The sequence below is a fragment of the Haliotis cracherodii genome, unplaced genomic scaffold, assembly GCF_022045235.1.
Source record: "Haliotis cracherodii isolate W230 unplaced genomic scaffold, xgHalCrac1.p SCAF_13, whole genome shotgun sequence".
In the NCBI taxonomy this organism is placed as follows: domain Eukaryota; kingdom Metazoa; phylum Mollusca; class Gastropoda; order Lepetellida; family Haliotidae; genus Haliotis; species Haliotis cracherodii.
The window spans coordinates 34868274-34882561 of NW_027266268.1; the positions used below are offsets into that span (position 1 = coordinate 34868274).

At 41.6% G+C, this 14288-nt stretch overlaps 1 protein-coding gene across 2 annotated transcripts; it reads right to left on the reverse strand.

Moving 5' to 3' along the window:
- Positions 1–664: 664 nt before the first annotated feature.
- LOC139459241 (monocarboxylate transporter 12-like) lies at positions 665–13537 on the reverse strand. 2 transcript variants are annotated; one of them, XM_071240690.1, is made up of 6 exons: positions 13497–13537; positions 6377–6575; positions 5341–5484; positions 2846–3616; positions 1799–1849; positions 665–881 (listed from the first exon to the last, which is right to left on the reverse strand). In XM_071240690.1, the coding sequence occupies exons 2-6, from the start codon at positions 6570–6572 to the stop codon at positions 736–738; spliced, it is 1308 nt and encodes a 435-aa protein (XP_071096791.1). In that variant the 5' UTR covers positions 6573–6575; positions 13497–13537; the 3' UTR covers positions 665–735. The 2 variants fall into 2 exon arrangements, with proteins under 2 accessions (XP_071096791.1, XP_071096790.1); XM_071240689.1 differs by lacking the exon at positions 13497–13537 and adding an exon at positions 9418–9498.
- Between the last annotated feature and the right edge of the window lie 751 nt (positions 13538–14288).

Here is a 14288-nt window from a genome sequence, read left to right on the forward strand (position 1 = left end):
TGTGTTGGACAGTCTCATAAAACTCATTGCATAATCCACATTTCATATTAACATTTTGGTTCAAAATATCACTCATTGACGGTTTCGAGTGGGAAGTGACTGGTCCTGAGCTGCAAACAGGAAACCCTCTGTTTCACTTTTAAGGCCAGCCGACTTCATCCAAGCGAAGGACTTTGACTTTCTCCAACACACTGCACATAAACGCGATGCAGTGGTCGGTCCGATAGCCTTTCCTTGAAAAACTGAGTCAGGCCGACTTGATATGGCACTTCGTTGGTAGACGCTCATTTCTGTCCCGCCCAGCAGTACAGAAACACCAACAAAATAACATTGACTTTGAGATTATGTCCAACATCCTTGGCTCCTTTAAGAAAACTGTGGAATGCCTTGTTTTCATCATGAGTCTTGACATGCTTCACAAGAGGATCATCAGACAAGTAAATGTTTGTGTAGGTTCACAATACAATTCTGTCATGAAGAGTATCCAGGTTAATCAAACCACGCCCTCCCATTGTAACTGGTAAATATAAGCGATTGAGGGAAGAGCGAGGGTTGTGGAATCCTTCGTGTGAGTTTGTCAATACTCTGAATTTTTTGTTCGTCCAATCAACAACACCAAAAGAATACGAAAGGACGGGTACAACATAAGAATTTGTGGCTTTGACTTTATTGCGAGCGTTCAGCTTTGAACTCTGAATTATTATTAATGTTATTATCATGGTATAATGACACATATCACAGATCTAATGGAGGACATATTACAACAGTCTGTTCTGTGTGTACTAGTGTTTCCATGGTAACCTCATGCGGTGACTCGGACGTCCCGAGTTTACATCCAGGTATGAGCAGAACCAGCAGGGCGGCAACTAGCACGAACAAACCTGAATCAGAGAGATATGGTAACAATACATTTCTAATAATTAAAATATCTCAAATGAGACAATTCATTGTCAAATACATAAACCAGCGATACACAGTTGGTAACAGATCATACACACGGTTATGTGTAAGTAGTCTAAGAGTAAATATATTTGTAGTAATTGGCAGTAGCAACATGTTATTGAAATTCTGGTAGAAAATATCAAGTGCTCTTGTGACCGGATTTGAACCGCAGTCGACAGCAGCAATTGGAGCAGTTCATCTGTTTGTTAAAATTAGTGTTATCTCCCTTTGTTGTGCACATGAACATGGCAGACTCAATCGTTCGAGAAGTTTCTGGATGGGGCAGTTTCTAGAAGGCTGTCGGTACCTATATAGGGTCGACAAGAGGGAGAATCGATTTTTCTAATAAACGTGCCAAGTACGATTTAGGATACCTAATCAACTCAAGTTACTCTTAGCAAAATAGGCTTAATCACAAGTAGTGCACAAATAGGGCAGATTGAACTGATTTGAAGAGGACAAGCCAACTCAATTATCTCATAACAAGAGTAACAAAGGGAGGATCCATCTCGTTGCCGAGCTGTCCATCTTCGCTATTGAAGTTTCCAGTGTATTTTGTATTAAGTCTCAATATTGCATTTTGTTAATAATGATTTCCTTAAACAAGAAAGCGTTTGTTTAAACATAGCTCAGGTGTGCTGTGAAAATAACGTTGATAGAAAACTTTCATGTCTTTGTTGGCAAGGCAAACTTCTCTTCACATGTGTTATCAACCGCATTAATTTGTACAATCCCTGTCCATATCAATTACTTGTGTAAATTCCGGTAGCTAACGACTGAAGTCATGAAACATCACTTGTTAAAACATGCGTTAATCTAGTCTTATTTTGAAAATATAGAGAGGCTCAGGACATACCTCCTACGTGAAACCCGCTGGAGTACGACAAGGTAACGTCATGCAGCCAACCTACAAGGAAGAGTGAGTGAGCATTGTTTCTGCTGTAGGTGATGTTAACGTCACGTTCACGACAGCGAGGTGCATGTTCGTGTGTTTGTGGCTGCTTGTACTCGTCAGGCTTATGCCGGCTTTATACCTTGCTGCAGTTTAACATGGATACCTTACCCAGACACAATATTCTGACTCGATGCAGACTAGTCCTTGTGTTATGCCCTTAATGCGAGCGTCAGGCAGGGTCACAATTAGCATCTTTGGACATCTTTTTGTACGAAGCAGAAAGGGATCGAACCACCGACTTTCCACACTCCGGGCAGACGCTCTATCACCTAGACCACGAAGTTGATATAAACATGCAGCAGGTACGTGGACACATTGCTACATGGTGAAGTGACCATCAACTATATATTTTCTTGTTATAAGAGCATCACATATTAAAAACATGATTTTCTTTCGATTCGTTGCTGAAGGCCTTACTAGGAAGGCAATTCTTCTAATTTGTTAATCCCTATTTTGTACCTCGAAGGCTGTAGCCTTATATCATGTAAACGCCACAGTAAAAAATATTGTAATTTGAAACCTCTTATTGACAACGACCGAGTATGTTCTCCAGTCAAGCAACTTTCTGGGGAACATACTCGGTCGTTGTCAAGGAGAGGTTTCAAATTACAATAGTTTTACTGTGGCGTTTAGTCAAGCAACTTTCGACCCGTGAAGATCGGGGGTAGAATAAATCTTCAGCAACCCATGCTTGGCGTAAAAGTCGACTATGCTTGTCGCGAGAGGCGACTAGCGGGATCGGGTGGTCAGGCTCGCTGACTTGGTTGATGCATGTCATCTTATCACTATTGCCTGGATCGATGCTCATGATGTCAATCACTGGACTGTCTGGTCCAGACTCGATTATAAACAGACCGCAGTCATATAGCTGGAATATTGCTGAGTGCGGCGTTAAACAGACAAACAAACAGACAGACAAACAAACAAAACATCAAGCAACTTTCCTACCTGCAATCACAGGGCCAGTAAGAGAACCGGCGCCTCCCCACAGCATGATCCAGCCGAACACTGTTGACAATTTGTCAACACCAAACAGTCGAACAACTAGTGGCGTTAACGGAACCAGACTTGCTCCGTAGAAAAGTGACACCAGTATCTGATATGTCATGATACCAACATAGTCTTTTGCATACAGTGGCATAAATACGATGACCAGTCCTTCTAAGGCCTGAGTACTGAAAAACACCATCTGGAGGTCGACGTTATTGTCGTTACACAAAACTCCACACAGTACCCGGGCTATAGTTATAACAACACCATAGGTAGTATACAGCCCTGGAAGGAGATGATGGGGTACATGTACCGATTCTGCATATGCCGGGAAGTGAACAATTTGAATAGCGTAGCCAATCATCAGAAGACCGTAATTCGAGCACATTATCCACCATCTTGCATCTTTTAAAAACCACAAACACGTTTCCGGTTGACGACATTCAACACGGGTCCGTTTACGACGTTTACAGCAAAAGGTCGCTGGGGTACGTTTTGTTGGGAAGTATGAGAATCCGATCACACAAAACTGAAGACTACAACATGCCAATGCTGACACAGTCATTCGCCACCCGTAAGCATCAATGAACCATATCACAAAGTAGGCTCCTAAAGCCAAGCCTGAACCACACGCAGCGAGTGAGAATCCGTTGGCCATGGGTTGCCGGTCCGTGAAATAATGTCCGAGTATTACGTTGAGAGGTGTGTATGTCAAGCCGAAACCAGCACCTGCAAACGACACAAATGCAGTGAACCCAATTAAGCCTTTCATATTATAATATGCTATCTTTGGCTAATATCTCTGCAACCTTGGGGCGGAGGAATATATAATTTCATATAGACAGATAAAATACAAAAGTCCAAAGATGAGCTGTATAATTTACTCAACCGGTTTCACGCATGTGATTTTCAAGAGTACAGTTATATCGTTCATATATATATATATATATATATATATATATATATATATATATATATATATATATATATATATATATATAATTGCTCAAATTTCATCTTGCCCTCCATTCCCTTCTCCCCCGGAATATCAAATGGTCGGTGGTCAAATTCTTTCAAATTCTTGTTTTACCTTTGGCTTTTTGGTGAAATGTGATAGGAATATCAATTTCCATGAGAATTGCACATGTCTTTGCATGTGTTTGTAATGGATGCAGGATACCTTTTTAGAATACTATTTGATAGTTATTCATTAACTCACGCCTCTGGAAGTTTCTATACCGTGCCCTCACAAGTCAGCACTAGAACATTACAGAACTTCGGAATCGTAATGTGGAAAGATTTTGGAAAGGGTTTAATCGCTTTTATCTATTATTGTTGCGTTCACGTGGGAACACAGCCCTACACAGCTACTTGATTAGCAGCCTCCGGGCCTACAAGTACTTCGTTGACATCTACGGTCACTGAGCATGTATCTCTTGTCCTGGTCAGGCAGGATACAGTTTGTGGTATGGACGTTTGATGATCAGGCGAGCCGATTTATGAAGAAAAGGCTTTGAACAGTTTTTCTATTTTCATCCAAAAGTGTGCACTTTTAGAGTTGGCGGATACGTGAACCAAATGATAAAATAAATGGTAAAAAAAGGGCTGAGTTTGAAGAGATTTGAAATATGAATGTATATTTAACAATGTCGCTTAGTCTGGTCCTGCAAAGTGAACTGTTTTTTTTTTCATGTAATCAGTCACAAATCATGGTTCAATCAAGTGTCGCTGCTCGCAGCCATTTATCTTTAACGTTAACCTCACATTGGGTGAGTGAGTGAGTGAGTGAATTGGGTTTAACGTCACTTTTAACAGTATTCAAGTTATATCGCTGCATGTCAGCTTAATGTGGGAGGAAAGCCCGAAGTGATGCAGGTCTCGGTGAAACCAACGAGCAGGTATGGTGCTGGCAAATCTAGAAACATAATCAGGGCGGACCAGGATTCGAACCCATAATCATAGGTTTCTGATGTGACCAAGGGACGCAACTCTGCACAGCTAATTGCGGCCTATGAGTCGACCTGGCCATCCGTGCCCCCTCCTCCCATTGGGCAATGAGTGAGTGAGTGAGTTAAAATTTTAAGTCACATTGGCAATATTTCAGCCATATCGTGACTAGCAATAGTTAAACATAATACATATATTGAAATTAACATAAAAACCTGCCAAAGAAGAACAGTAAAATAACTAGACATATCACAGAAATATATTTTAAAACTAGTATGAAATCATAAAATTGATAGCAATAAATATAACATCACGGTATAAAAACGGGCTGTAGATCACCAGCAACTGAAGTCAGATCACCATACTATGTACCATGGGCATTGGGCAATGGTATGGCGCGAATGTAAAGGTTTGACGAGAACACGTCCTGACAAAATCTCACATTACCGTGATAGGTGGTCAATGTAAGCTGTATATATTTGGTAAAAAATGAGTTTTTAGTAAACCTCCGAGAACCCCAAATGCCAGTATGAGATGAAGGAGGTCGGTGGTGTAGCTGGCAATGATGAGGCCGAGAGACATCAGCACGCCTCCCGTCACCATGGCCACCCTGATGCTGAACATGTCACACAGCACGCTGGAGAAGGGTCCTAGAAGTAAGAAGCATAGGAGCATCTGAAGACGGAAGGATGCAGAATGAGGGTAAGACACAATAGAGACGGACAAGCAGTCACTACCAGATAGAAGCCATAACCTTCGGCATTAGACAGCCATATTCGTGTTATTAAACATATACGCTACTGGCTCGACACAGAATAGTACAAAGCACAGAATAAAGGGATCGATCACTTGATATTCCTGGATGAGCCTTGGATTGTTTTTAGTAAATGGACATTTTGTTCAGAAAATGCTCGAAAAATATATTTTGCCCTCAAGTTCGATAAAACGAAAACACAAAGCGACTTTAGAAACGAGAATTAACTGACTCTAAAAGACCAGTTTCCACCCTTGCCGAACTAGGCTGGAATTACTTGGCTCGATCGTAGCGCCACCAGTGGCTATTACCAGTTATATCCCTTCAAAGCCTCTTCTATGGACCGATCAGATTCCACCTCTTGTATCACTTGCGTTTGCTTCACACAAAATTGTGGCGCCAAGTCAGGACGATTTGATCGATAATCAAGATCTATATTGTGATAAAACATCGTCTTACATCGCGAAATGGATCAAATCACGTGAGCACCTTGATTAAATCCATAAAGATTGGGAAAATATCTGCTGTAACTCCATAATACCAGATCGTTCGGCAAGGGTGGAAATTGGACTTTTATAGTCAGTTAACTCTCTTGCCTCAGGAAGATGAGCCGAACCAAGGCTCACTGGTGGGGCTCTCGAATCTTGGAATCTCCTTGATGATTACCCTCAGCTATCCCCCTTGATATCCATTGCTATCACAGTTGTTGCACTAAAGCATTGCTCATAGCAGCATTAAACACAACTCACTCACTCACTCACTCATGCATTTCTCGTAGAGAACCTTACCCATGCCGAGCTCCAGACAAAGAAACATGGAACTGACGAGACTGGTGTAGCCGGTACTCTGAGAAAAATGTTCCAGGAACTCCACTTGCAGGAACCCAGTTGCTATAGCGACAGTACCAGCTATAACCATTCCTAGTGACGTGGTTGCCAGGACCACCCATGCCCACCCACCATCAATGTCCTTGTCTGTCACCATGCTCTGGAATAAAGAGCCGATCAAATGGATCTTCACATACCAACAAGTCAGTAATTTGCCTTTCTTTTTTTCATTTGGTACATGTGATTCTAGGTATGCCATGTAGTGTGCACGCATCTCGGTGGAATTCATATCTGATGTGGAAAAACATGCTGGCTATAAGTGTTTGCAGGTATGCAATATCGATGCATGCAATTCGAGGTATATTGCAATAAGGGAATATGTGCTACTGGGTTTGCAATAAGGGTATATGTGAAACTGGGTTTGTAATAAGGGTATATGTGCTTCTGGGTTTGCAATAAGGGGATATGTGAAACTGGGTTTGTAATAAGGGTATATGTGAAACTGGGTTTGTAATAACGGCATATGTGCTACTTGGTTTGCAAAAGAGGTATATGTGGTACTGGGTGTGCATTAAAGGTATGTGTGCTACTGGGTTTGTAATAAAGGTATGTGTGTTACTGTGTGTTCAAAAAGGGTCTATGTGCTACTGGGTTTGTAATAAGGGTATAAGTGCTACTGGGTGTGCAATAGAGGATTGTGTGCTACTGGATTTGTAATAAGGGTATATGTGCTACTGGGTGTGTAATAAAGGTATATGTGCTACTGGATGTGCAATAAAGCATTGTGTGCTACTGGGTGTGTAATAAGGGTATATGTGCTACTGGGTGTGCAATAATGTTGTGTGTACTACCAGGTGTGCAATAAAGGTGTGTGTGCTACTGGGTTTGTAATAAAGGTATGTGTGCTACTGGGTGTGCAATAAAGGATTGTGTGCTACTGGATTTGTAATAAGGGTATGTGTGCTACTGGGTGTGCAATAAAGGTGTTGGTGCTACTGGGTTTGTTATAAAGGTATGTGTGCTACTGGGTTTGCAATAAGGGTATATGTGCTACTGGGTGTGCAATAAAGGTATGTGTGCTACTGGGTGTGCAATAAGGGTATATGTGCTACTGGATTTGTTATAAAGGTATGTGTGCTACTGGGTGTGCAATAAGGGTATATGTGGTACTGGGTGTGCAATAGAGGTATATGTGCTACTGGGTGTGCGATAGATGTATATGTGCCACTGGGTTTGCAATAAAGGTATATGTGCTACTGGGTGTGCAATTAAAGTATGTGTGCTACTGGGTTTGCACTAAGGGTATATGTGCTGCTGGGTTTGCAATAAGGGTATGTGTGCTACTGGGTTTGCAATAAAGATATATGTGCTACTGGGTGTGCACTGAAGGTATATGTGCTACTGGGTGTTCACTGAAGGTATATGTGCTACTGGGTGTTCACTGAAGATATATGTGCTACTGGGTGTGCAATAAAGGTATGTGTCCTACTGGGTGTTCAATAAAGGTATGTGTGTGCTTAGCGTGCGCAATAAAGTTATTTGAGCTTCTGGGTTTGCAATAAAGGTATACATGTATGTGCTACTGGGTTTGATACTGAAATGTCGCAGTTTTATAAAAAATACCCGCCTTCCCGGCAGTACGAGACGGACTGATTTGTCTCTGGCGGTCACGTTTTATAAGATATGCGTTCATGATGCCGATGTTCAGTCTGTCCTGCATAAATAACGTATATGTAGCGGGCTGCGCTTTTCATCGACGCACGAGTAAAGGGATGATCTGGCCGAATTCCCCTAGTCAGGTTTAGTTAATAAATCACAGTATTTACACTTATATCGTGAGTGGCATTTAGATTACGACCCAATATGTATATCGTTGGCACTTGACAATAATTAGTCCATACACAGATCAACTAATGCATTATCTCATTTTTTCTCATCGGAAGTGTCTCTATTGTTCAGTCAAGTTTGACAGGAATCTGTACTGGCAACTCTTTAACCAAACTGGCAATTTATTACTACGCGGTCCCGTTAGTCGCCTCTTATGACAAGCATAGTCGCCTTTTACGGCAAGCATGGGTTGCTGAAGACCTATTCTACCCCGGATCTTCACGGGTGTTCGTGTACAAGAGGTAAACTTGGTACTGCGTCTGCAATATAGGTAATGGGGATACTAAGTATGCAACATTTAAAGGTAAACGTACTACTGCTGGTGCAGTAAAGGTAAGCTTGCTTCTGAGTAAATGTGATAATGGGTTTCAAAAAAGGTAAGCGTGACACTCCAAATGCAATAAAGTAAATGTCATACTGGGTAGGGATTAAAGGTAAACATGTCACTGGGCTTGCAGTAAAGATACATGTGCAGCTATCACTATTAAGTGCAGTGAAATAGACTTACAGCTTCTGGCAACCCCGCAAAGTGATTAGTGAGTCTGTTTGATTTAACACTGACTCGATAAGTATTCCAGTTATATCCCTGCGTGTCAGCTGAATGTGGGAGGAAAGCCCAAATTGATACCTCCGAGTACGGGTAAGGTTCTGGGTAGCTTAGAAACAAAATCAGGGCGAGGCGGGACTTGTGGTATACACCTATCCGTGAATATTGTTTAATGAATATGTTACAAATGTGCGATAATAATTTCTTGTAAGAATAGTGTATATTGATAGAAACTGAACCTCTACGTCGGCACAATCTACAATATACCAGATCCTGAATAATGTTTATTCGGGGACCCCGGCGTTAAGGGAATGGAAACAAGGATGGTTCGACTCGGAGTTAGTAGATTGTGTCTAAGAGTGTCTATTCATGTCAAAACTGCGGCATGGATCACAGTGGGCGAGCAATGTCCGCACGTGGCTGTTTAAGTGCGTTGCCAGTATTGCATGTGACTCTTAGATGACTGCTCAATAGTAAAGGGGGCGGGGGGACAAAGAGTCTACACTTCCTAACAAGTAATGCCCCTCTGCACAGCCCGCAATTGCAGGGCATATACAATAAGACTTACCCTCGCCGACGCAAGCTGAACGAAGTCACACTAAACTCCCTTGCCGGGAGGCCACACATTCCTACAAGCGATGAGATGTCATCCATGACGAACCATGCAGTGAATAAAAACGACAAAACAAACTGACACGTGGTTTGTCTGATGTCAGCAAGAGGTTCGCGTTGTTAGCGTTTTGTTGCATGTTTACAGTACAACACCACCAGGCTGGAGATTCTGTTTTGGTTTGAGTGAGTTGTGCGTGACAATCCCACAGTGAACAAAAACAACAAAACAATTTCCATAGTCACGTGGTTTGTTTCATTTCAGATCAAATGTTATTTCGCCAGGTTGTATATCCTGTTTTGTTATGAGCGAGTCGTTGTTTACAAACGGATATGTTGACATGCTGTATTATGAGTGCATCAAGTGCAGACTCAGTTCTCACTAGACTCAATTTAGCTAATTATATGACATTTGGAGTACCGGACACCTATGTTCACACCTTACTGAATGCCGTCAATTAACTCTTCGATTGAGTGTCGCCCTACTCCTTCTCCTGATAGAAAGAGCGTCCGCCCGGAGAGCGGAAGGTCGGTGGGTTCGATTCCCGGCCGCGCCAAACCAAAAAGACGTTTAACGTAACTGTTAACAAAACATAACACCTTCAATTCAGCAAAGTGAGTGAGCGAGTTAAAACGTTACATCGCTGCGGCAGTACTGCAGCCACATGACAATGAGAACAATGTATTCGTTATAAATCTGTCGACAAAGGACATTAAAGCAGTGAGTTATATCCAAAGGCCAAAGGGCTTTATACTGAATAAAACTCAACTACCCTCTCGTATCTCGTGCTTGGCTACATCGTGTGTACCTCGGTTAGAAAAGTCCCCTTACGTTGCTTGTTGAACGATGAGGCTCGCGGTACGTCGGATTGCGATCGTGTGGTAGGGCTGGTAGACTGTGCGTGTCATCGTACCCCAACGGCGTGTTACGTCGCCAATATTGTCAACCTGTGACTGGTCTGACGGACCGTGACAGGCTACCGTGACAAAGCTTGAATATCACAGACTGTAGCGAATCACTCATGCTTTATTAAAAGGGTAACGCAATTTTTCAGGGCATTATCATTTACAGAAGCCCGAGGTCTTCCATTACCTGCCCCACGAAGGAGGGCTGTTGAAAAGACCGAGGGCTTCTGCGAATGATAATGCCCTGAAGAATAGCGTTACCGTTATTATAGCTAAAATGGATAGAATTTGTTATCGAATAAAAATAAACAACAATATCGGTTTTGAAACATTTACTGCAAATAAACACACAACGAATGTCACTGACCCACTTTTACAACAAACCAGATGACGTCACTATTGAACATCAATATGACGTCAGCTACCAACGGGCGTGATAAACCCCTCGGTCAAGCAATATGAGGGTATTGTCAAGTTACAGTGGCCCGCTCATTTCTGATAACATGCGGGCGCTTTAATGATAATTCTATCCATTTTTAGCTATAATTCCCAACATTGCACCATGATCAGCCTTTAGAATAAGTCACGATATGGCTGCAATATTGCCGATGTGACTATAAATCTTAACTCACTCACTTTAGAATAAAAAAAATAATGAAAATGGAATAAGCTGTACCATCCGAGCCAATCAGGTAAACAAAACGTAATGCCGTTACTACTGAAATGTAAGTAGGTAATAGGTAACGTATACTTATCATCCAAAACTGGCTCCCATAAGAGATATCACTTGGGTGAGATCAAGCAATATCTACATTGTAGATATAGATGCAATGAAATTGCATCACAATGCTTTGCAGACCATTGGGACGTCATTGTTACCATGACCTCACAATCAAATGACATCACTAATGGCTCTGCTGCTGAAGCTGTTAGCAGTACTTTTAACACTGGAGACACTGCTTATTACTGTCTACAAACTGAAAAGATTGGAAGAATGATGTTGGATGATAAATACAATCTCCATTTTTCCACTTTTATCAACTCGTGTTGATATATCACTCGGGTGAGATTCTCTATTTATGCACTTATGAAACAAGCCGGATGTGGCGAGGAACGTTCATCGTAATATATCGTGAGTTTGTGTGCAATGGACTTCTGGTCAAATGACTTCATAACTCATGATTATGGACAACGCTGAATTGTTTTCTTTCCCCTTTTTCTGCCGAGAGGTCGTTTTGGCGACGGTGTACGGCACTATCTGTTGTGCTTGAGATAAAAGACGATACCTTTAATCTCGCCTCCAATAATGTCGTGCACAAGAACCATCCAAAGCTGCCTTTGTCGTTTATCCTTTATTCAGTTTAATCGGTTTAAAATGTAGCTGAACCTTATTAAATTTCCAAATTAAACTACTCGTTGTTTAAGACCTCAGTGGATAAATAAGGTATATATGAGTGTGATGGCATACTCATGTACTGGTATATATCACCATGTCTGATGCATTGAATAGCAGCTTATGTACATACAACTTTAATGCTCGTCTATGAATAATAAGCATTAAGACATTTCTAGTCTATTGTAGTCAGAGTGTGATGACATACTCATGTTCTGGTATATATCACCATGTCTGATGCATTGAATAGCAGCTTATGTACATACAACTTTAATGCTCGTCTATGAATAATAAGCATTAAGACATTTCTAGTCTATTGTAGTCAGAGTGTGATGACATACTCATGTTCTGGTATATATCACCATGTCTGATGCATTGAATAGCAGCTTATGTACATACAACTTTAATGCTCGTCTTTGCGTGTCTCATGTCACGCCTCTCTCCCATCTTGAAGTCCACAGATCTCTATTTATTTCGAAATAACAAGGTTTCACTTTTAAAATCATTTGGGGTCAAAGCCTGTTTTCCAGCTAAATATGTGACAATATTGTCTATACAAACGTCACTCGGGCGCTATGATCGACATCTATTCACACACACACTTGCTGAACCATCAACACCAAGTTGACAACTGATATGCATGTTTACACAGTTGCATTCACACAAGCCGTTTGTATGCGATGCTCATGCATAACATACACTGAAACATTAATTAAGGTTGCTGAAGCCTGACGAATTTCTGAGCTGAATTTGAAATGAAAAGAATTTTTCTGGGCATTGAAGCTTTTAGGATTATTACTAAAATAACACTGCTCTAATTCGAATTCATGTAACTGTGAATAAAGTCCGAAGTGATCACTCCAGGTGTTTTTTCCATGGGTCAGCTAGCCTAACTCGACCTTACCCTGCAGATGGACGGGGTACTGGTGGACTGTATACAAGTAACATTTGGCATTTTGGGATGCATCAAAAGTTATGAATTATGTAGGACAGGGTTGCCCGCTGTACAGCAAGAACCAATTTATCCATTCTGCTTCACAGCAGATGGCATAGTGTCCGCTTTACAGCGGATGGTCAGCTCGGGAAACAATAGTTGCCCTCGCTCATTATTTGGCAATGGTACTTGCCTTGCATCGCTAGCTGCATAGCAACATGGGTTGCTTGGCAACGGTAGGGTTGCTGCATTGGTTAGCACCTGTTACTAGTCTACACTTCCTAACATTTAGGGCCCATCTGCACAGCTGGCAACTGTAGTGTATATACAATAAGACTTATCATCGCCTGACGCAAGCTGAACGAGGTCACAAAGTCCTTCAAGCGATGAGATTGCAAACCTGACAACCCTGCGGTGAATAACCACAAAACAATGTTCATAGTCACGTGGTTAGTCCCATGTAAGATCACATGCTATTTTTTTTAGTGTGAGTGAGTGAGTTGGGTTTTTAACAGTATTCCAGTTATATCACGGCGTGGCAGCTTAATGTGGGAGGAAAGCCCGAAGTGAAGCAGGTCTCAGACGTTCACCTCTTCGGTGAAACCCACGAGCACGGGTATGGTGCTGACAAACCTAGAAACTTAATCGGGTCAAACCGGGATTCGAAACCACAATCATAGGTTTCTGGCGTGCCCAAGGGACGCAACTCTGCACAGCGAATCGCGGCGTCTTAGACGACTGGGCCACCCGTTCCCCCTACTGACATACTATATCATAATGCAACTACATATACAATAAGACTTACCCTCGCCTGAGACAAGCTGAACGAGGTCACACCAACCTCCCTAGCCGGGAGGCCACAAAGTCCTTCAAGCAATGAGATTGCAAACCTGTCAATCCTGCAGTGAATAAAAACCACGAAACAATGTCCTTAGTCATGTGGTTAGTCTCATGTCAGATCACATGCTACTTTTTGCTTTCGTTTGAACATGTCGTTGCCTATAAATGGATATACTGTCATACTGTATCATAATGCAACTGTAACTGTATGCTGCTGCATATCTCTGAAATGACGGCAGGTAATACCAGAGTGCACCGACATCGTGTGCCCTACATTTGATAATCGGATGTAGATATGATGTTAATTGGTTGGAATGATATGCGTCAAGTTTTTGCTTGTTGTTCAACGCCGCACTCAGCAATATTCCTGTTATATGACGGCGGTTTGTAAAAATAGAGTCTGGATCAGACAATCCAGTGATTGATATCATGAGCATAGATTCACGCAATTGAGATACGATGACATGCATCAACCAAGTCAAGAAATACACCAACTCTTATAACATTGTACTTCCTTCTCGGACATCCTTACAGCAGAATTGAAATATATGTATAGAAGGTAATCTTTTTTTAAATATTAATGATCGCCGACGCGTTTTTCAAGCATCTCAACAAAATATTAGTTAGTAGGTAAATCCTCTATGAACATATGTTTCAGAACGTGATACTAGTTTACAATGATAAACATTGAAACACATATTCGTATTCAATATATACTCAACGCCAACAGAAACGCGAACCATAGAAACATATAGAG